The following is a 23,065-nucleotide window of genomic DNA, read 5'->3' as shown; positions in this document are numbered from 1 at the left end:
ACTGGCCCTTCCCAATACCTGACTAAGAATCGGGCGCAGGGGAGACCCCCACATGGTGTCCTGCACAACTTGGCCAGGAGCCCCGGGAGAGAGAGCCTCGGTCTCCTCTAATCCAGAGCAGGCCTGGGGACAGAAGCACCGAACGCTGTCCTGGCGCGCGGCAGGCGGCACGTGCTGGTAGAGAGGACGGGTTTGGAGTCAGGGAGCCCTGGATTCAAGTCCTAATCGTGTCACTTGCTGTGTCACCTTGAGAAAATGACTCAGCACTGCCGTGCAACGCCCTTCCCATACATAAAAGAAGGGTACAGTAAGAGGACCTATCTCTTTGGTCAGCAGAGTCTGCTTGTTAAATAAGGGGGAATCCGTGTAATGCATACACGTGCTTAACACAGGGCCTGGCATGCATAGGGAGCTCCATAAATGCCAGTGCAGCTATGAATAAAGCAGGGATGCCAAGGAAGCTGGCTCTCCTAATGAGCTGGCTTTAATCTGCCACCTTCAGGCTGACAGGCGGCCAACGACTGCGTGGGTCGTCACTTTTCATGAGACGTGTGCACTAGCAAAACGAAGTGACCCAAGAGGCGGTTAGAAATCCAAAAGGTGTCGTATTGAGAGATGAGATAAACACCCCAATAACAACTAAGAGGCTTAAAACCACTTTGGAAACCTTCCCAAAATCAGCAAAACAGGATGTGGCTTAGGGCTTTTCCTATCGGCTTGAAATGGTGGCTGAAGCTCCAAGAACCATAACAATAAGCATGCAGCGTTTCGGCAGCCAGAGCCCGACAGCTGGGAGTGACTCCCCGGGGCTCAGGGAGAGGCCAGGCCGTCCTGCCCCTCCCCGGGGACTTCAGTCTGGGTGTATGAAGAGCGGAGTTCAATGAGGTGGGGACCTACCAAGTCCTGAGCCGCGGCAGGAGGGGGCTTTGGCTCTCTGTCCCATCCCCAGGTGGAGGAGGGGCAGCTCGTCCCCACCAGGCCAGTGAGAAGAGGACCGTCCGGTAGACGGCAGACGCGCTGGAGGGGCAGGGACCTGCCGCTCCCGCCGGTGCCTGCTGAGCTGTGGGCACTGGGCCGGGCCTGGAGCACAGGGAGGCACATGGACATAGCAGGGCCTGGAGAGCCCAGAGGAGAGGCCGGCTGGAGCAGTGCTGCCCGCAGGCCAGGAGGAAGGGCATCGGAGGGTAGCCTTGGCTCCGGTGCCAGGTGGACACTGAGGAAGTACCGGCTCCAGCTCTGCCTTCCGGCCATGCTCACGGGGGAGCGGCACTCAGCAGCAAGGCAGAGAGCCTGCTGGCAGCGCCCCCCGCGCCCCACAGCAAGATCCTGCCTCTCAGCCCTCCCCAGGCCCCAGCCCCCTCCGCCCCAGAGGACTCGGGGTCCGGGGGGAGGGTCCCCCACTAGCGGTTAGGCTGGGGCTGGAGAGAGAAAGATTTAGGATTGAATTCGAGGTGCAATTTGGATTTCAATTGAATTGGACTGAAAAAAAACTTTTTTATTATGAAAACATTTCAAACGTTGGAAAGTGGGGAGGAAGGTGCAGTGAGTGAATGCCCCCCCCCACTCCACCCACCGTGGGCTACTCCAGTCAGGACCACGCCCAGCTCATTCATGTCCACGTGCCCCTAGCTGCCCTCCCCACTGCTTATTTCAAATCCAGTCCCAGGCGTCATATGCTCCTGGTTTGGGCTTACTGCCTGTGAGTGAGTCCTAATTACAAAGTTAACGTGTTTAAAGCGGAAGCTGACCGGAGGGCCCTGGGTGCCACCCACTGTTTGTTTTACAGCCTCCGGGACATGAATTCCACCCAGGCAGGAAATCTTTCCGTTGTAGTCACTGCTCTACCCCCAGACTTAACATAGTGCACAGTGCCTCGTCAGTGCTTGATAAACGTTTGTTGAGTAAATAAAGTGTTTTTCAAAGCAGTTCAGCCTTCCTTTACCATAACCTCTCAGGCGCTCAGATTGAGGTCGAAAACGAAGTCCTATTTTATCTGACTCAACTGGCTTGCCTCGGTGCCCACCGAAGTTATTCAGGAAAATGTCCCACCCTGAGGACTGCTGGGTAACCGCCTCTCCTGAGAAACAGTTTCCACAACCATCACGGGCCATGGCGTGGAGGTGCCTCTCTGATCCTGCCTGCTCCCAGCACCGCAGGGATCACGCAAACCGGTTGCCTGTAGTTCTGTGCAGCCGGCTACTGTCGGGCCGCGCCCACCTGGTTTAACATTTGCGTGGCTCTGAATTGGGTGTTGGCCCACATTCCTGCTGGCAACCGGGTGGAGGAGAGCAGCGTCTGCCACTTCGATGAGGCAGGCCTGCTTCATTTCCCGCAGTCCCCAGCCCCTGCCTCCGGCCCCAGGCCTCTGCGTGGCTCCAGTGGGCCCCTGGTGTCGAGCAAAAAGGGACATGGAAGGACAGGGGCCACCAGCTCCCTCCAGTTGGTCCAGATGATGAGCTCACCCCGGGCCAAATGGCCACTGCCGTTTCTTTGACTAATTTCTCAGTTTCCCCCATGGCTTTGCATCTTACATCTTTTAATTTTTATGTTGAAATCAAATTTCTGGCTATATATGTTTTCCTATAATATAATCTACTAGAGGCCCAATGCATGAAATTCATGCATGGAGGGGAGGGGTGTCCCTCAACCCAGCCTGCACCATCTCCAATCTGGGGCCCCGGTGGGATGGGGCCTAAACGGGTGGTCAGACATCCCTCTCACAATCCAGGACAGCTGGCTCCCAACCACTCGCCTGCCTCTGCTTGATTGCCCTTAACCACTTCTGCCTGCCAGCCTGATCACCCCCTAACCACTCCCCTGCCAGCCTGATCGATGCCTAACTGCCCGATTGCCCCTGACTACCCTCCCCTGCCGTCCTGGTCACCCCTAACTACCCTCCCTTGCCAGCCTGGTCCCCCCAACTGCCCTCCCCTGCAGGCCTGGGTCCCCCCCAACTGCCCTCCCTTGCTGGCCTGGTCTCCTTCGACTGCCCTCCTCTGCTGGCCTGGTCACCCCCAACTGCCCACAACTGCCCTCCCCTACAGGCCTGGTTGCCCACAACTGCCTTCCCCTGCCAGCCATCTTGTGGTGGCCATCTTGTATCCACATGGGGGCAGCCATCTTTGACCACATGGGGGTGGCCATCTTGTGTCTTGGAGTGATAGTCAATTTGCATATTACTCTTTTATTAGATAGGATTTCATCAAAGTTTTCTCATGGATCAGTATGAAGTCACACATAAAGTTTGCTGCATTTTAAATTTGTTTTTCTTAATCATAATCCTGATTTCTCTTATTCTTAATGGTTTCCTGACTGTCTCCCTCTTCTTGATGAAGTTAGCTAAATATTTCTTTATTTTTACCCATCCCCAACACCATCAAAGATCCACTTTGAATGTTGTCTCATCCATATCATATTGAGTGTAAACTTTTAAAGCTTCAAATTACATGGGTGGCAGCCTTCTATTATTGCCAGTAAGAACACAGCTTTGCTCCTGGTTTTTTTATATATATATTTATATATGGAGAGAGAGAGAGAGAAAGAGAGAGAAAGAGAAAGAGAGAGAGAAGGAAGAGAATGAGCACACATATGCAAGGGTGGGCAAAAGTAGATTTACAGTTGCTATCTGGAAAAAGACATGCAGGTTCTGATGACTACAGTCACTATATTAGCTCAGGAGAATGTCACGGTGGCACAGGAACCTACTTTTGCCAGCGCTGTGTGTATTTTTATGGGGAACAAGGGAGAAAGGGGGGCAAGATAGATAGTAGGTGCCTGGGACTAAGTGATCACATTACCTTTTCTTCTGGAACTTTGTCTAGATTGTTTATTTTCATTAACATTTATTTATTTATTTATTTATTTATTTATTATTTTAAAATTCTCACCCAAGGCTATGCTTATTGATTTTAGAGAGAGGGGGAGAGGGAGAGAGAGAGAGAGAGAGAGAGAGAGAGAGAGAGAGAGAGAGATATCAGTTGGTTACCTTCTGTATGTTCCCCAACTGGGGATTGAACCCACAACCATCCGGTACATGGGCCAATACTCCAACCAGCTGAGCCACACCCACCAGGGCAGTTTTAATTAACTTTTAAATTACTTTATAATGCTTCATCAATCTGGATTTTACGTTGATGTATAGTGTAAGATGAAGATTTAATCTTGCTTTATTTATCCCCCCCAAATGTTAATCAATTGTCCCAGCATCATTTACTGAATATTTCTTTGACACTTTTATTATCTAATAAAGTTGGGCACATGAAAGACTGTCGTAGAGCTGTCTGCTCTCTTGATCTATGTTTCCATACTTATGTGCTCTGCTATTTTAATATGTGAAACGTTACAGCCCATTTTAAAATCTGTTTAGCGCGTCCTGTCCTCATTCCTCACCTTCAAGTTGTTCTTACTATTTTGTCCATTCATCTTCCCTGTGGAAGTTTAGAGTAATTCAGTTTCTCTCCCTTCCACCAAAGGAAAGCAAATACTGTAACAAATTTAAATTAACAAATATAAAATTAGTTGTTCATTAGGACTGTATTAAACCCACCTTTTCCAGGAAGAAGCGACATTATTAAACAATCATTCTTTAATTCCATTCATCTGATTTTGCTTTAAACTCCCGTGGAGAATCTTTGCTATTTCTTCCAGCACATTCTGCACTCCCCTCCGTTTAAACGCAGTGGAGGCTGGATTTGAATCCACTTCCATCTGCGAGTGGAGCATGACCTCACCACTGCTACTTTATCTAACGTCAGACTGTACCTTGAAAGAGTCTTGGTAATTATTTCCGGAAGAGCATCAGTTTCATCAAGATGTGCCTGTTTGCTAGCATAGCACTGTACTTTGACTTTCACTGCCTCTTCCAGCTTCTTAAATTGGACGCTTCACTTAATTTCCTTCTTCCTCTTTAAATGAATGGAAACCATTAAGGCGGCCCTCTCCCTCCCATGCCCCATGCTCTCTCTCTTCCTGAATTCATAACCTCGTCATCGTCGTCACCGTCACCAGGGCTCCTCTGTGTCCTGTCGCTGGAGAGGGACACAGTCACTCTGATACCTGCACTGTGGTTGGCCGAGTGGCCGAGTGGCTCAGATCCTGGACCGCTCGGAGGCCCAGTCCGTTTCCTTCCTAGCTCGCTGCACACTCCTCAGCCTGCACTGTGCAGGCCCCCAGGCCACGGCCTCTCCTTGGCTTGGTCCGTGGAACAGCCAGAAATGACACTTTAAAAAAAAGATTTTATTTTCCATCACCATTTATCCCTTCTTTGCCCTCTCCACCTTCCCTCACCCCTCCCCAGCAATCACCTCACTGCTGTCCATGTCCACGAGTTCTCTCTCTCTCTCTGTTTCTTTTTTGCTCAATCCCTTCATCCTCCAACCCCCCCGCCCCCCCAAACTGTCTGCCTGCTCTCTGTCTATGAGTGTGTCTCTATTTTGCTTGTGAGTTCAGTTTGTTCATTAGATTCCACATATGAGTGAGATCATACGGTACTTGCCTTTCTCTGACTGGCTTATGTCACTCAGCATAAAGCTCTCCAGGTGCATCCATGCTGCCACAAAGGGCAAACTTTTCTTCCTTTTTACAGCAGAGTACTATTGCATCACGTAAATGCAGCTTTTCTATCCACTCGTCTACTGATGGGCACCTGGGCTGCTTCCAAGTCTTGGCTATTGTAAATAACGCTGCTATGAACATAGATTAGGGTGCATATATCCTTTTGAATCAGTGTTTTCGGTTCCTTCGGGTAAATTTCCAGAAGTGGAATCTCTGGGTCATAAGGCAGTTTCATTTTTAAATTTTTGAGGTAACTTCATACTGTTTTCCACAGTGGCTGCACCAGTCTGCATTCCCACCACCAGTGCACTAGGGTTCCCTTTTCTCCACATCCTCGCCAGCACTTGTTTGTTGATTTATTGGTGATTCTGACAGGTGTGAGGTGATATCTCATTGTGGCTTTAATTTGCATTTTTCTGATGATTAATGACATTGAGCATGCTTTCATGTCTCTTGGCCCTCTGTATGTTCTCTTTCGAGAAGTACCTATTCAGGTCCTTTGTCCATTTTTTAATTGGGCTGTGTATTTGTTTCAGTGTTGAGTTTTATAAGTTTTACATACATTTTGGGTATTAACCCCTTATCATTGGCGAATATGTCCTCCCATTCAATGGGTTATGTTTTCATTTTGTTGATGATTTCCTTTGCTGTGCAAAAACTCTTCAGTGAGATGTGGTTCAATTTGTTTATTTTTTCTTTTGTTTCCCTTTCCCAAGGAGATATATCAGAAAACATTCTGCTGGGAGAAATGCTTGGATTTTACTGCCTATGTCCTCTTCTAGGGTTTTTATGGTCAACAGCAATCTTGAGAAAGAAGAACACAGTTAGAAGAATCACACTACCTGATATCAAACTATTCTACAAGGCCATAGTAATCAAAACAGCATGGCACTGGCATAGAACACAGAGATCAATGGATCAGAACAGAGAGCCCAGAAATAAACCCACACCTTTATGGTCAATTACATTTGACGAAGGAGGCAAAAACATACAATGGACTAAAGACAGTCTATTCAATAAATGGTGGTGGGAAAATTGGACAGTTACATGCAGAAAAAAATGCAACTAAACCACCAATCTACACCACACACAAGAATAGACTCAAAATGGACCAAAGACTTAAATGTTAGACTCCAAAACAGAAATGATACTTTTAAAAAGCTGGCCAGGTCATGTCACTATGCTAGGTTTTTCAAAAACTTTCCAATTTCCCACTTCTCTTAAAACAGACCCACACTTGCAGTGGCAGCAAGGCCTGTGGGCTCCGGCTCCCCTCGCTTTTGGCCCTCACTTCACACCCCTTTTCCTGTTCCCTCAAGGCTGGTCTCCTTTTTTGTTGTTTCTTGAACATGCCAACTCCTTCCTATGATAACCCTGGCTTTCCTCTCCGTGTTTGACTGCCCGGATGCTGTCTCCAGGATCACGTGGCGTAGGTGGCACCTCATGTTCCTCAAAGGCCCCCGCGGAGCCGCACCAGCTGTCCCGCCACGGCCTCACAGCAGCGCCGCCGTCAGCCACGGGCAACTGGTCACTCAGTGCTTGTCTGGCTCTTGCCGGCTGCTGCCCCGCTGGAGTCTGGGTGAAGGGCCCCTCCGTCCTCTTCACAGCACCTGCAGGGCCTGGCACAGTGCGTGGCGTCTCCTAGGAGCTCAGAACCTGGGTGTGCGGTGAGCGCGGTGCGGGGCCTCGCTGGGCTGCGCTGTGTGCCTCTGCTCAGCCAAGGCTGAGCTCGGCCCAAACCTGGAAACGGCAGTGCCGTGGGGTGGGGGTGAGGGTGGGCGGGGGGCAGGGGGCAGTGCACAGAGCAACGCAGACGCAGACGTAAGGAAGCCCTGCGCACCTGCACGGCTCAGGGAGCAGCAGCGGGGCTTTCCAGCACCGCCAGCGGCGGGTGTGGAGCCTTAGGCCTGCCGTCCGTCCGTCCGTCGGTCCATCTGCAGACAAGTCAGGCAGCCGGTTTCTATTTTTAATTCTTGACCATTTTCTTACAGGACCTAATTCACACTCACTGTCCTGGTGTGAGCATCTGTTACCAGCTCTCATGGTTCTGGGCTTGCGGGGGTGTCCTGGGCCTTGCGGGGGTGTCCTGGGCCCTGCGGGGGCGTCCTGGGCCCTGCGGGGGCGTCCTGGGCCTTGCGGGGGCGTCCTGGGCCTTGCGGGGGCGTCCTGGGCCCTGCGGGGGCGTCCTGGGCCCTGCGGGGGTGTCCTGGGCCCTGCGGAGGTGCACCCTGGCTGCAGGCAGGGGGTGGCCGGGGTGGGGTCGCCTCAGAGGCTCCCACTCGCAGGTCGTTGAGGCTGGTGCTGGCCGTGGCTGCGACTTCCACAGGGGCTCCCAGCGCCTCGTGCCCGTGGCCTCAGCGGGGCCGGCGCCCTCGGTGCAGCCCTGTCCACGGGCATGCGCCAGGAGGAAGCCCTCGGGTTTGCTGACGGGCTTTGGAAAGCCCAGGCATGACTCCGCCCCACCTGCCCGTCAGAAGCTGGCCCACCTCCAAGTGCAGGTGACTTCCGCTCTTGATGCGACGGGTGGCGAGGCGGCCGGTGGGATATTTAGGACCACAGTCACCCTGGAGCAGGCTGCTACCTGCATCAGTGATTCTTCACTCGTCCGCAAGAGTAAGTCGCTGTTCGATGGCTCCGAACATGCGCACCAGCCAGCAGCGCCCCCGGCTCGCGGTGATGCTGGAGGCTGGGGCAGGCCAGCGAGGCTCCCATGTGGCTCCGCGCCTGCTCGCCACGGTGCTGCGCTCTGTGGGTCCGGCCTCGGTCATGCGGGGGACGGAAGCGTAGTCCACTGTGAGCGGGATGCGGGGGCGCAGTCCCTCCCTGTGTGGTGGTGACTGCGGCAGCCCCACCTCCCCAGCCCCTGCCTGTCACAGGGGCTCCATCCAGGCCCGAGAACTGCTCCTTTCCCGGGTGAGCAGGCCTGGGGTCACCTTGCCCTCACCGCACCTCCAGGACCTGAGTTCCACCTCCTCCAGGGAGCCCCTCCACAGGCTGAGCCCCAGGCCGCTGGGGTGGGTGGGCATGGCCAGTGTGGGCGCAAACACGCTCCTCCAGAGAAGCCGCTTGAAGGCGTAGACTCAGGGAGGGAAGGTTAAAAATAAAGAGTGGTCATGTCAGGTTAAAAGCGAGTCCCCTGCTCTGGGAGGGGCTGGCGTGGAGGTGGTGGTGTGGCGGAGCTTAGTCCCAGAGCCCTAATTCCTGGGACCGCCCAGGTTCAGGCTACCACACCTCCTGCCTCACAGCTGGGGCCTCATCGTCTGAAGCCTTCACGTTTCAATTGCTTTCAGGGTTAGCCCCCCACAGAGATTTTAAATTTTCAACCTTGGATGTTTTTGAATTGGGCATTGGCTCCGTTATCCCCAAGGCTTCCCATGATCCGCGAGCAGTCAGCTCACCGACATCAAATAGTTTCCTGGCTTCGACAGGCATTCAGATCTGGTTCTGATCCCACTAAGTCAGAAAAGGCGAACTCAGACGTTCCCTGCTCTCCCGGTGCCAGTAAAACTCACACGCAGGCCGCCCCCACGGCGCTCCCTGAGCGGCTCATTCTTAATGGCAGCCACGCCCTTGGAAACGGCAGCCGAGGGTCCCAGGGCTTACCCCTCTCCCCGGAATGCCTGCTGCTGAGAGGGCAGCGCTCGCAGGTGGTTGTTCGTTGCAAGTGACAGAACGTGGGTTTCACTCGGGAAGCAGAAAGGGTGGGCAGGTTGGCGCCCCCAGGGCCAGCTCTCCAGCGCTCAGCTCTGGTCCTCCGTTATCCGACCAGCTCTCTCCGTGTGGCTTCTCGCCTCCCCAGCCAACAACCAGCCCTCTCACCAGCCCCCATCGGAAGAGAGAGCTTTTCTGTCCCAATAGTTTTAGGTTAATGCCCAACACACTAGTAAGAATGAAATCGCATAATCACGTTGGAACCAACCCACGTGGCCAGAGGTACTAGGTGACAGCTCATGCTTGACACCGGGGTGGGCAGCCCCGCCCAGCCGCCCTGACTGACAGCGGCCGATGGTGCCCCTCGGAGCACGGGCGCTCTTCCCAGCATGCGGACGCCCAGGACACCTGCCAGCAGAGAAGTCTACCGCCTTTCTCACCAGCGCCAGCAGCTTGAGATCCCCCCACTCAGGGCAAACGGGGGAGCCCTCTAGGGTCTACACAGACCTGTCGCTAGAATCTGAGCGTTCAGCAGAAGGCGCCTCCACAGCCCGCGCTTCTAGAGGACTCCTGCTGGTGCTGGCTCCCAGAGCCCATTCCTTCTCCTTCTTTCTAAAATCCCACCACCACTTTCCTCCGGAAACCACCCCTCGCCGTGCAGTTCAGGGGATTCCAGGTCCTCCCTACTCCAGGGGTGAGCGGGCTTGCTAACCTGACATTTCCTCTGTGGCCAAGGGAATTAAGTTAGAGACGGGTAGTTAGGTCAGGCCAGTCAAGCTTAGCTCCACACCCGTCCTTGGAAATATTGGAGGAAATCACTTCTCCCTTCACTGCTATTCCCGGGCCCTGGGACAGCGGCGGGAGCGTCCGGGGCCACAGGAAGGTGAAGCCACGGAGAGCCCTGGTGGAGGCGGAGGGGGACGGCCTTCTGATGTTGTGAGAGTCTCTGGACCCACTTGTGCCTGAAGCCAGACAAACCAAGACCCTTTAAATTACTGAAGCAAATAAACGATCCTTTTATTTTAATTACTTCAGTGTGAGGTGGGTTTTGCCACTTGTAAACATAAAAGGGTCCAACATACACGTTTACTACCGAAGCAGGTGTTGGGTTCTAGAAGGGAGCGGGCAGGGTCCTCCTCACCTTTATCCAGAGGGCAGAGGAGGGCACCTGGGCCTCTTGCTTTGGGGCAGGTGCCTGAGGGCGGGGCCTGGGCAGCGTCCAGAGACACGGCTCCTGAGGCTCCATCCTGAACCTGGACCCTGCAGGCACTGCCCGGCGCGGGGGCTGCTCTTTGCACCTGGCCCAGTTACCCCACGGCCATTGCAAGGAGCCTGCTTCCATGCGTCCCTCAGCAGAAGCCCTTCTGGAAGAAACAAGCTCCTCAGCGTTTTAATGTGGGTCTCGCAGGCGACAGGATCCACTCGACCTGCGTTCAAGCCCTCGCTTGACCACTCACCGGCTGTGTGACCGTACTCAAGTTTCTTGGCCTCTCTGAAACTCAGTCTCCTCATCTGTAACGTGGGTGTAATAACACGCAGCGCCCACAGCTTCATGACACTACCATGACCTTAACACTGATGGGAATCTGTTCTCAGCTCACCGAAACCTGGCTCCTGTCAATGTTAGCAAGCAGACTGCGCCCCCCACTGCTCCGTTGTGTCTGCGAGGTCACTCGGAACCTCTCCCTTTGCTGTGTTCTTTCTTGCTCAGGGGCGTTAGCACAGTGGACACACCACAGGCCATTGACGTTACCCATCAGTTTGTAAGTGACGGGTAGCAGTTCAGAGCACAGACTGGACACTGGAGGGTCTGAGTTAAACCCTCCCTCTCCATGCCTGGGCAGACTCGAACCAACGGCTCTGTGACTCAGTTTCCACATAAAATGGGGATGATAGAAGGAGTACCTGTCTCACTGGGATTGTAAGTTAATGTTTGTAGAGTGTTTATTTTTAAAAAAATATATTTTATTAATTTTTACAGAGAGGAAGGGAGAGGGAGAGAGAGTTAGAAACATCGATGAGAGAGAAACATCAATCAGCTGCCTCCTGCACACTCCCTACTGGGGATGTGCCCGCAGCCAAGGTACATGCCCTTGACCGGAATCGAACCTGGGACCCTTGAGTCCTCAGGCCAATGCTCTATCCACTGAGCCACACCGGTCAGGGCTAGAGTGTTTAGAAGAGTGACTGGCTCACGGTCACTGCTCTGTAAGGTTTCACCATCATCTATGTGCTTACTGCACGTCAACTACAAACACCCACCGGTGGCCAAGGCCCACTTCCGGTGGACACAGCAACTCTGAGTACGTGGCGAGGCTTTGCTGAGCTCTGATGGCTGGGGTCCTCTCGTGGCCCTGCTTAAAACGCATTCCCAACAGAAATACGCATTTGGTGACAGCTCTGGCCATGCCAACATTTTGTGTGGGGTTTTAAAACAATTTATGTGGCTCATAAAACATTTGTAAGGGCAGCCTACATCAGAAGCGGGCTCTGACACCTGCAGTGCTGTGTGGGCAAGTTAGTTAACCTCTGAGCTTCACTTCCCTCCGCTGGAGCAGGCGTAAGTAATCATGCCACCGTACAGGGCTGTGGCGAGGATTAAGTGAGTGGATGCCATAAGCCCCCGAATAGGGCTTGACACACTGCGACTGTAAATTAATATGTGATAAATGTAACGTCCAGCTAATAAGTCCTGAAAATGGAAAGCTCCCCCAGTACCCTGAGGATTTCCTTGAAAGAGCTGAAAACGTGTGCCATTGATCTTGTACGCTAGAGGTTTCCAGCTGTAGCCGCCTGACATCTATATCAAATGGACATCTTTTATTTGCATGACCTAGAGCTTCAAAAAACTAGAGTCAGTGGCCCACATTCCATATCAAATCTAGACTTCCAGCCCCCCTGGGGGGTGGGGCACGGCCTTGCTGGCTGCACCTGCAGGGTCCCCTAGAGAGGGTGCCACGAGGCTGCTCCCGTGGGAAGGTACTCTCTCCGCCAGGAACTCCGGCGTACAGCATCCGTTTTTCCGCTCCTAGGAGGCTCATGCATCTGCCTGACCTGCCTGGCTCCACTAACCATGAAAACAATAGCCAGCACATGCGAAACATGCCACATTCCGGGCCCTGTCCCCTCAGGCTCCGGCACAGCCCTAAGGGAGAAGCGTTGCCCCCTCCATGTTAGGGATGGGAGGGCACGGCCAAGTAACTCTCCAAAGCTGTGCGCTGGTACGCGGCTGAGCTGGGAGCTGAGCACTCGGGGTGCAGAGCCTGGGTTCTCAGCACTCCGCCGTACTCCGAGGAGCCCCTGGACTCTAGCCCAGGTAAGGCTTCTCCAGCGGCGCCGATGAAATGGGGCCGTGTTGAGGTGTCGATACTCAGTTCTCACGGCCACGCTGGCCAACAGGGCTGCGTTACCGAGGCCTGGGGTCGTGACTTAGTAATCAGGTGTCTGACTTCCTTCCCCTTTGCCTTCCGCGCCGCCAGATTCATCGCTGATACCAAGGCCTGTGCCACTGAGACTATAAGCTCCTGCTCAAGCAGCGACCCCGGAGGGGGAGTTTCCTCCCACCCTAGTGCCTCCCAGCTCCGCCCCTCCACTGCAGGACACGGGGCCAAAGCCTTCCCCCCCCCCCCCCCGCCCCAGAAGTTAGTACATTCTGCCCACCCTTTGCAACCACAAACACAGCCCTCCCCAGGTGGCCCGGTTCACTCTCCATCCACGCTGAGAATGAAATCAAGGTGGCACAGCCCTGCCCTGGGGCCGCACACCTTTTTCTAACCTGTGCCTTTTCGGTAAATATAAACATCTCGCATGGCCAGGGAGCGCCAGTAAGCTTCCATGTGGAGCCTGCAGTTATTGATGGAGAATCCCCTCCGCTGTCTGCACAGCCCTTCTAGCAAGATTCGGTCCAGCGTTCCTTCCTGGAGTCTGTCATACAAACAAGACGTCTTCTTTCCTGGCTATCAAGTCTTATGATAATATTTGAAGATGTTGTTGCAAAATACGATTCGCCTTTTATTCCAGCTGACTCACGAATCCATGAGTGACTCTCGTGAATTTTGAAGAGAACGTCGGTACCCACATGGTGGCTTTTGAGAGAATGCCCAACAGCTGCTGTCAAATGCTCAGCGTTTGAAAATGAAGTCCCGGGAGATGAACAGAAGTGAGTGCCGTCCGTCCTCTGCAGCTCCCGCCTCCCTCTGCAGCAGGAGACAGGCGGGCGCTGAGCCCGCGCAGGCGGGGACCGCCCGGGAGGCTCTCTGTCCTCAGGCCTGAACATACGAAGCAATGGCTGTCTTCTGGGGTCCCCCAGGAGAGCGGCACCCACAGAGGGGGTCCTGGCTCCTAATTCCAGCTGGTGGGGACCCCGCTAGGCGAGGGGCTGAAAGCACCAGCGTCCCCGGCTGTCAGAGTGGCCTTCTTAGTTTCTTCTCATCTTGTTTCCTGGGGGGATTGGGAGACAGACCCCATCCCTGACCCCGCATGCCTGGTGGCACCCCCACAGTGGACGGTCTTGGTTCCAAATTCCATCAGACTTCGGGCTATGAGCTGGGCCCCCGCAGGGGTGTGAGCTTCCTGGAGATGCTGTCACAGAGGACCACAAACTGGATGGCTTACATAACAGAGTCCATCCCCTCCGTTCTGAAGGCCAAAGGCCCACAGTCACGGTGTGGGCAGGGCCAGGAGTCCCCTCCCTCTCCCAGCTCCTGGCCCTGGCAGCGTTCCTCGGCTGTGGCCGCGTGGCTCTCAGCTCCCTCTTCACAGCGCCTTCTCGTCTGTGTCTGTTACCTCCGCTGCCTCTCTCTCAGCAGGCACTCGTGATGGCACTTAGAAGCCACCTGGGTGACCCAGGTCATGTCTTCAGCTCCAGATGCTCGATTGATTACATCTGTGAGGACGCTTTCCCCAAATGGGGCGACTTACAAATTCCAGGGTTAGGACTGGACATCTGGGGTGGCCTTTCCTCCACTTTCTCCACCAGGTTTCCCTCGCCACTGCGGAGGCCCTCACCCTCTCCTGCCTCCACTCCCTGCCAGTCCGGGCCTCTTCCCTCCAGGACAGGCACGCGCACCCAGGTGGTCTCTACAGAGACTGAGCTGGGATGGTTGAAAGCACCGGCGTGGCCGAATTTGTTCAAATCAGTCCCGCTCCTCCTCTGCCTTTCGTCTCCTCTCTGTGAGGATGGGTGGTCGAGGGCAGCTGCACCCCGGCTGTCCTGGCGCTGACGCAGAGGCCTCTGTGACCTGCCTGCTCCTCCTTTACCCTCACAACCATGGTCCCTAACGTTAATCAGGTCATATCCATCCTCAATGCTTCACGTCTGTGGAGAGACAGACTAACGGTTCTCCAAAGACATCCACGTCCTAATCACTGAACCTGAATATGTCACCTTACGTGGCAAAGGGGACTTTGCAGATGTGCTAGGATGATGAGCTAGGGAGAGTTCCCCAGGTTACCGGCGGGGGGGGGGGGGGGGGCAGTGTAATCACAAGGGAGGCGGGAAGGTGGTAGATAGGAAGAGGTGACTATGTGGCAGAGGCCAGAGTGATGTGCTTTGAAGAGGATGGGCGGGCAGGCCGTGAGCCCAGGAACGCAGCCCCTCTAGGAGCCGGGAAAGGCAGGGAACGGATCCTCCCCTGGAGCCTCCGGGAGGGGCCAGCTCGTGGACACCTCGACTCAAACCCGATGAAGGGGTTTTGGACTTCCGGCCTCCAGAACTGTGAGAGAATAAGTCTGTGTTGTCTTAAGCCACGCAGTTTTTGGTCATTAGTTTCAGCAGCAACAGGAAACAAATACAGTGTCCAACAGATTCTCGTTGGATTGAGGACGGCGTCAAGCTTCTTCCAAGGTCTGCAAATGCCTGCGAGTTCTGGGCCTGCCTCCCTCTCCAGCCTCGCATTGCCCACCCGGCCCCGTGCTCACCGTGCTCGGGCGACATGGGCTAGTTTCTGACCCCGCAGGCCAGGCCTCACACGCTGCCCTGACGTCCCTCTGCCTGGAATGCTTTACGCGGGCTCCTTGTCATTGAGTTCAAACCATCACCTTCTCAAGGAGGCCTTCCTTGAGCATCTGTCCACCCACCCATGCCCGCCTGCAGCTCCCACCCCACGGCCCCGCTTTGCTTTCTCCATGGCACAAATACCCTCTGCGATCAAGTTGTTCACTGTATTTAAGACAGTTCCTCTAGACCAAGGGTCCTCAAACTTTTTAAACAAGGGGCCAGTTCACTGTCCCTCAGACCGTTGGAGGGCCGGACTATAGTTTTTAAAAAAAACTATGAACAAATTCCTACGCACACTGCACATACCTTATTTTGAAGTAAAAAAACAAAATGGCAAAAACACCCGCATGTGGCCCGCGGGCCGTAGTTTGAGGACGCCTGGTCTAGAACGTCAGTTGCAGGAGGGCCCATGTTTTGTTCCCCATCCGGAACAGACACTGGATCTGCTGAATGAACAGAACATACTCATTCTCATTCGGGTCTGAGGACCCCGCTGCAGTCACGGGCTGCCTGACAGTTCCTGCCTGTGTGGTGTAATAACAAGCCCAGGTCGGAGCCCGGGGCACAGAGGATTGGCCTGGCAGCATCTTCTGCTTGCTGCTCTCTTCAGTGCCCTCCCCTCAGCTTCCTTTAACAACACCCCCTCTCGCTGCTGTCCCTGTGAGCCCTACTGGGCCCTCCCACTAACAGCTCAGCATGCCTGAGGATGACCTTGGGGGCAAGCACACTCAGGGCCCCTCAGCTGGAGTTGCTACTGGTCCTTCGGCTTTCTGCTACTCCACTGCGGCCGAGATGCTGCTCACGTTTTAGGGGCTCCGGGAAACTCCTCTGTCTGAGACCAGGGGCCTTACATTTTAAGGGCTTAATAAGTGATGACTTATTTCTGTTCATGAGGAGTCTGAATCTTTTGATCTGAGAAAAAAAGTCATTTCCCTTCGGATCAATGGCGTCAGCCTGGCCACCCACAGCAGCTCGGCAACTCTGGGTCAGAGGGAATGACGGCAGTGTCTCCGCCCCACCTCCACTCCACCTGATCTGGTAGATCAAGATGGAGCACATTCATTGGACACAGCGCTCAGACCCGCCTTTCTCTCCCAGCGCCATCCCTTATTATGCCCTTTACGCCACAGCGTAGGCAGCTTCTGACGTGGCTCCCGATAGTCTCTGCCTTGCCCCCTTAGTTCCTGTGCAATCCCTCCCTCCTAAGTGTGGGCTGGATTTAGTGACTTGTTTGTAATAAACAGAATTCACTGTGAAAATGAAACACTGCCACTCCTGCTTCACTCACAGAAGAGTGGAACTCCCATCTTGCTGATGTTCCCGCTGGGTTGCCATCCTAGCTTGTACACTTTCTTAGGTGAAGTGAGCCGTCGCTTTGGAAAGGCCCACGTGGTGAGGAACTGGGGCTCTTGGTGGAAAGGATCACAAGGAATTGACTCAGGCTAACAGCCATGTGCGTGAGCTTAGAAGTTGAGACCATAGCCCCAGCCAACACATCGGTTGCAGCTTCTGAGGGACCCCAACCTAGAGGGTCCACCCACTGTGCCTGGAGTCCTGACCCACCTACAGAAACGGTGAGCTAATAAATGTGTTTTGTTTGGGGTAATCTGTTAAGAGATCAATAAGTAATTTGTTAACGGAGATCAACAACCCACACAATACCTAGGAACTCTCCACGCAATCCAACCCACCTTAGCGAATCTTCATTTGCTAGGCCCTGTCTTCTATGCATTTACTTGCCGCTTGGACCTTGGGAGGAAGCGTGAGTATTTGAAAGCAGAATTGAATGTTCTTGCATCCCTTGTTCAAATGCCATTTCATTCTTACCCTGACACCTGGCCCGATTTGGAAGGCCGCACACCAGGGAGAAGAGCATTCATGAGACAAGATCCACGGTGGACAGAGTGTGATTCCATCATCGAACCAGGACGCTACAGCTCAAACCTCTGTTGTTTGGGGAAATTAGGATTCACTTTGGGAGCCTGCATTGTTTGTCTAGGAAGTGATGAGCAGCAGAATCCCATGTAGGTCAAAGCAATTTAACCTCAAAACCAGTAAAGATACAGGACCGGAGAGATTTGGCGTTGGGCTTTCAGATTTGGTCCCCATTGATCTTGCTTTGCAGTCCTCCCAGAGTTCTGCAGCATCTTAGCTCTGTGGGGTTAGGAAAAGAGCCATGGCATGAACAACACCCGAAGGTTTCAGAATTTCGGCCTCCTTGGTTTAAAGAGCCCGCACCTCAGCTCTCTAGTTGGCTCTGGTTGTCCAGGTGACAAGCCTGAACTCTGGCGCTGGATCTTTGCATGTTGGGTTTGAAGAGACAAGTAAGAAGACTACTTTCTGGTCATTCATGTGGCCTGCCCATGGGGACGCCCAGGAAGTTCCTGGCAATTTCTTTGCCTTCCGTCTTATTTCTTTAATGCCCCCCAAGTTCATGACTAGGCCCACGGATGGACTGTGCAGCGGGTACAAAATGGCCACACATTTTTCTACCCGTGCCCATTCACCTCTGCAAGGTGTTTCTGCAGTGCCCCCATCCACAAGTGGAACCTGTGTCGCCACCCTTGGGTTTGGCTTGTGGGGAAGCAGCAAACATGACAGAGCAGAGGCTTGGAAAGTGCTCGTGCACTAGGCCTTGCTGCTCATCGCTATTCTTTGGGTGTCCTTAAAGCCACCGGATGAAGAAGATCCAGCTGGAACATACAAGAGTATCTGGGGCAAAAACCAGTCCTTGCAACTGAGCTTCCCCGAGGCCAGCCAGTGTGTCCAACACTACACATGTGAATGTGGCTGGCCCAGACCATCTATCACCCCTGACCTTCCAGCTGACTGAGGAGACACAGCAAGTCCCTCACAGATAAGCTGGGGTGGCCACACCAGAAAAACCACCACGGTGAGTTACATAGATGGCTATCTTAAAAGACACTACGTGCTGAGGTGGTTGTCACTCAGTACAGATGACTGGCATAGACTTCTATTGTGTATATGTTTCTACCAATGCATCTTCTCAGTGTATTTTGAGTCCCTGAAGGCAAAGGACTATGACTCATCACAAGTTCATTTAAGCTCCTGCCCTTGGTGGTAGCTTGGCAACGAAACAATGGCGACCTCTGTGGACCGAGTGAGTCAGTCCTTTACCCGATTTTCAGTGTGGAGAATCTTCAGGGCAGAGCCCACCATTTAGGGAGAACCCACCATGTGGCTGCTTCCTGAGCATACACCCACCTTGTTCCAAGAACAGTTTCCAGTTTTCGTTCAGAGAGCTGTCCCCACCCACCTCCGTCCCTGTGGTTTGGGTGGCATTCACCCAGTTCCAGATGCCGCTCCAGGTGTGTGTGGAAGGCAGTCACTAAGACGACACCCAGAGGCCCCACCACAAATGCTCCCCTTGTGTAATCCCCTCCCCTTCAGTGAGGGCGGGGGCTCTTGACTTGCATCTAAAGAACAGAAAACAGCAATATGATGGGGCTGTTTCTGAGATGAATGGCTTCTGGGTTAGGCGCTCTCACTTGCATCATTCAGAATCAGAAGCCAGTGGCCATGGCCAGAGGCACCCATGGAGATGCTCTCTTTTGGGGAACTGAGGCTGCCAAAGACCATGTAAGTGAGCACGGACATAAATCCCATCTCCCCCCAGTTGAACCTTCATGTGTGACTGCAACCCTGGCCGACAGCTTGACTGCACCCTCAGGACAGGCATTGCACCAGCTAAGCCGCACCGTTCCCTGCCCACAGATCCTGAGAGGCAATACATATTTGTTTCAAAATTTGGAATAACTGGTTACACAGCAATATATACAACTTGGGTCTGGCCAATCAAAGCCCCTCACCCACCTCCCCTCTCTACCCCAGACACAGTGCTTGCCAGGCTGAGCCAATCAGAGTCAAGTGCAGAGCTTTATAGGAGTCGTCCCAGGAGGCGGAGAGGCTGGGAATTCTGCCGTCTTCTTGTCCCGGTGAATGGACAGTCCTATACTATCTTGTCACTTTCCCCCCAGCACCCAGAACTAGGCCTGGCTCAGAGCAAGTGCTCAATATTTATGAAATGAAAGACAGGTTTATATGCAGCAAAGGGAGACAACATGAGGGGCTGGCATGAAATGGGGAGGAGTCAGTAACACGGCAACCTCTTCTATAATATTATCTTAAAGGAACGTGTCATCCAACATCGATCGATAGAAAGCCATGTGTTTTTGTTTTCTAAATGTGATGCATAGAACACAGTTTCTTCTTTAAGTTGGCTTTACTCGATTTTAATTGGCAGAGTTTCTACAATTCCGAGGATCAACAGATCCGCTGTCTCCCCAGTGCTCCATTGTCGGCGTCTTCCAGGGAGATGAATACACTCTGTGGAGTCACAACATACGTGGTGGGTCAGGTTTGTCCTTTTCTGCTGCCCACAGGCATCGGCAGCTCCGAGGCCCGTGCTATGGGCTGGATTGCTGATCTTTCGAAAAGAAGCCTAAGCATGATTTCATTCAGAGAAGGTGGCAGGCGATACCGCGATGCAGCGATGTGCACTCTGCTGCCAGGGAGACGGGCTCCTTACCATGCCAACAGCATCCAGGAGAGCCGCCCTGCTTGCCCTCCTCCCTGGCCTCCTTGGACAAGGAGGAAAGGACACATGCCCCGTGGTGGCTTTTTGTGGTGGTTTGTTTGTTTTCTGCAGATGCTAAGTTAGGAGAAAGCAGTGAAAGGTAAGTAGTTTTACAATGACATCCTCGAAGACCACAGAAAAGTGGTGTCGCTATGTCGCCAGCAGCCTCCTGGCTGACTTTGTCACGGCTAGAATGACATTTTCGTTGTCTACTTCATGCTTGAGGATTTAACACACACAAACCACACCGACTGGGTGACTGAGCAGAGACACTGATTATGGGCACAGGAAAAAAATGAGGTCACTAAGCTTGTGACTCTCAAATGTCTCACCCTCAGATGGCTACAGAGGCCAGGTAGGTAGATTAAAAGTATAGACAACAGGGCATGGTGGAGTCTGTGGTAAAATGAGTGTACACATTGCTCTTAAAGGAGACAGCCATGATTCAGTTCTGTCAAATTATTTCCACATGGGAACCAAGGCCCAGTACTGCCAGGCTTCTGATTTTTTTCAAGTGACTCTGAAAGCCCAGAAATTTAAATAAAATATCGCATTAAAAAAATGCTGACAATGACAACAATTAAATAAAATTTTGTGCATGTGGAACAAAGCTCATGTTCTGGCTGCATTAGACTATGGTCCTCCAGTTTGCAACCTCTGTACCGGAGTCTATTTCAAAGCAGACATGGTAACAAGAGAGTTTGCATCTATTAACTCAGTTTAATCATGTCAATCCTTAAACAAAAAATTTCCTCCTAGAGACAACAGTTCACAGTAACTGCAAAGCTTACTCACAATTTTTAAAAACACCAGTCATGCTTAGCATTCAAAGAAGATACTGCAGAATAGCTGTAAAAACTCCCACTAGGAACACCAGCTTCTGATTTTAAAAATTACAAATACTGAAGCATTTTGGTATCAGACACAGTAGTTTTGACATTGTCTGTTCATTTGATGAGTTTCTGGAAGTTTGGAAAACTGTTCCTCTCTACTTGGATAAAGCGCTTATTCTAAACTAAACATTTTTCAAATGTAGAAAACAAACTAGCAAGCTACACATACAAAGAGAATCCTCCGGCCAGCTCCCACACCGGAATGCCGGCAGGAGCACCATGGGTCTGGAAGACGAACCAATGCACACACTCGGCCTGGAGTCCGACCGCCAGGCTCAGCGAGGAGCGAGCGCTCACCTACACGTTAATGACAAACTCTGGGTTAGTATAGGAGAAGCCAGCAAACTCATTTTGGTCCAAGTTCATGATGAAGAGTTTGTCCGTGGGCGTGAGTTCCACAGGCTGTCTGGTGAACTCTTTGTCGAAGTTGGAGGTGTCTCGCTTGTCTCTCTGCCAAATGGAAAGCAGACACGTTAACACCGCACAGAGGGCAACGCGACCGAGATGGCCAGCCACCGGGAGCTGACGACCTCTGGGGCCAGTGGGGTGCCCTGCAGAGAGCACGTGCGACCGCCCAGCTTGCATGTCACGGCCTGTGCTGGCTTCAGGAGAGAAAGCTTGCAGCGTTTCTAAGGAAATGAGACATTGAATGTTTTTGAGGCCTGTTATAAAGTGGGGTGTGCTCTGTTTTGGGCTTTGAGATGAATTGAGTTGGGAACTGCTTCTCGCCATGTGTGACGTCATAGAGTCAGTCATTGGGTGGAGTGTCCCATAGCACACCACCCCAAGTGACCCGTGGCCAGGATGACCTTCCTGTAGGAAGGACAGCTGCACAAGCGCGCAGCTCCCCACAGCAGAGCGCCCGTGGGGAAAGGCAGCCACTGCTTCGTGAAAGGAAGGACCGCCCCACCCGCCCTCCCTGCGGCAGCCCAGGCGAGCCCGGGAAGCTAGGAGCCCACCCCTCCACCCCCCGGGCTGGGCCTGCAGCCAGAGGGCTCTCCCAGGGCGATAGAGCCCATATCTAGTAACAAACTATAAGAAACAAAACCCAAAGCTGAACGTCAGGTCTGCAGGGGCAGCCTTAAATCAAGCAAAAGTCTCTTCTCCTAGTGAATCTGGCGTTTCTTGGGATGGGGAGCAGGCAGTAACCCCGGCTCGGGGCAGGTTTCGCCAGGGAAGGAGTGCGGGCTGACTCCCCACATCTGAGACAGGCGCGGGCCTTTGTCAGCCTGCCCTCTCTTCCTGTCCTCACTACCCACGGGCAGCGGGAGCTGGAGTCCTCCCCACCCCACCCCACGCTGTGACCTGTGAGAAAACCAAGGCATGGGGAGGTGCGGTGACTTGCCCAAGACCACCCAGCGGGTGAGTGACGTTACCTGACCACACTGCTCCCGTCAGGCTTCATCTCAGCCCCTCTGACTAGGGAGCAAGCCTGCGGGCTGGTTCATCACAGGACCACCCAGGATGCCATGCGGTTCACTGGTGCCGGCTGGCAGAAGCTCCATGGTAGAGGAGAGGGTCAGTGAAGACGACTGACTTGCTAACGTTGGCCAATCACCATCCAGGTTTTAGGTTCAGCCTCCAATGGGCACAGACTGATAAGGATCTCTCATTCCTGGGCTCATGCCCCTTTACAAAAGGCCCGCTCACGAACATTCCCCTTATACCGCTCCCCTGAGATAGGTAAAGCGTCCCCACGGAGGTCCCACCTCCTCTGGCCCTGTGTGTGGCCGTAGGAGTGAGTGGGACATCGGGGTACACTTCAGTGAGCGGAGCAGGAGTGGAGCGGGCAGAGGATGCCCATGGAGCTGTTCTCTGGATGGGCATCTCCTGCCATGCCCCACCCTCTGCTCTGCCCCGTCCTGCCTGTGTCCCAACCTGCCTGTGTCCCATCCTGCCTGTCCCGGGCTCTGCCTGTGTCCCGGGCTCTGCCTGTGTCCCAACCTGCCTGTGTCCCGTCCTGCCTGTCCTGGGCTCTGCCTGTGTCCCGTCCTGCCTGTCCCGGGCTCTGCCTGTGTCCCGGGCTCTGCCTGTGTCCCGGGCTCTGCCTGTGTCCCAACCTGCCTGTGTCCCGTCTGCCTGTCCCGGGCTCTGCCTGTCCCGGGCTCTGCCTGTGTCCCGGGCTCTGCCTGTGTCCCAACCTGCCTGTGTCCCATCCTGCCTGTCCCGGGCTCTGTCTGTCCCGGGCTCTGCCTGTGTCCCGGGCTCTGCCTGTGTCCCGGGCTCTGCCTGTGTCCCGGGCTCTGCCTGTGTCCCGCCTGTGTTCAGAGAAAAGCTCGAGTGCACTTCTTCCTTCACTGCTGCCGTGCACGCCTCCCTGGGCCCACCCCACACTGGGCATCCTGATGATCTGCATGGAACTTGCTGCCATCT

At 53.6% G+C, this 23,065-nt stretch overlaps 1 protein-coding gene across 1 annotated transcript in view; it reads right to left on the bottom strand.

Annotated features, from left to right (window-relative positions):
* Positions 1–20,989: 20,989 nt before the first annotated feature.
* Positions 20,990–23,065, bottom strand: part of PRKCB (protein kinase C beta) — a gene marked incomplete at its 3' end in the record, with an annotated part of 295,893 nt that continues 293,817 nt past the window's right edge. The window contains exon 17 of the mRNA XM_079800688.1: positions 20,990–21,142. Coding sequence (XP_079656814.1) covers positions 20,990–21,142 — 153 coding nt within the window. The remainder of the gene's footprint in view (positions 21,143–23,065) is intronic.

The sequence above is a fragment of the Cnephaeus nilssonii genome (genome assembly GCF_951640355.1).
Source record: "Cnephaeus nilssonii genome assembly, chromosome: 2".
NCBI classification, from domain to species: domain Eukaryota; kingdom Metazoa; phylum Chordata; class Mammalia; order Chiroptera; family Vespertilionidae; genus Cnephaeus; species Cnephaeus nilssonii.
The sequence above is the reverse complement of the archived record's forward strand: the minus strand, read 5'-3'. Positions and strand labels throughout refer to the sequence as shown.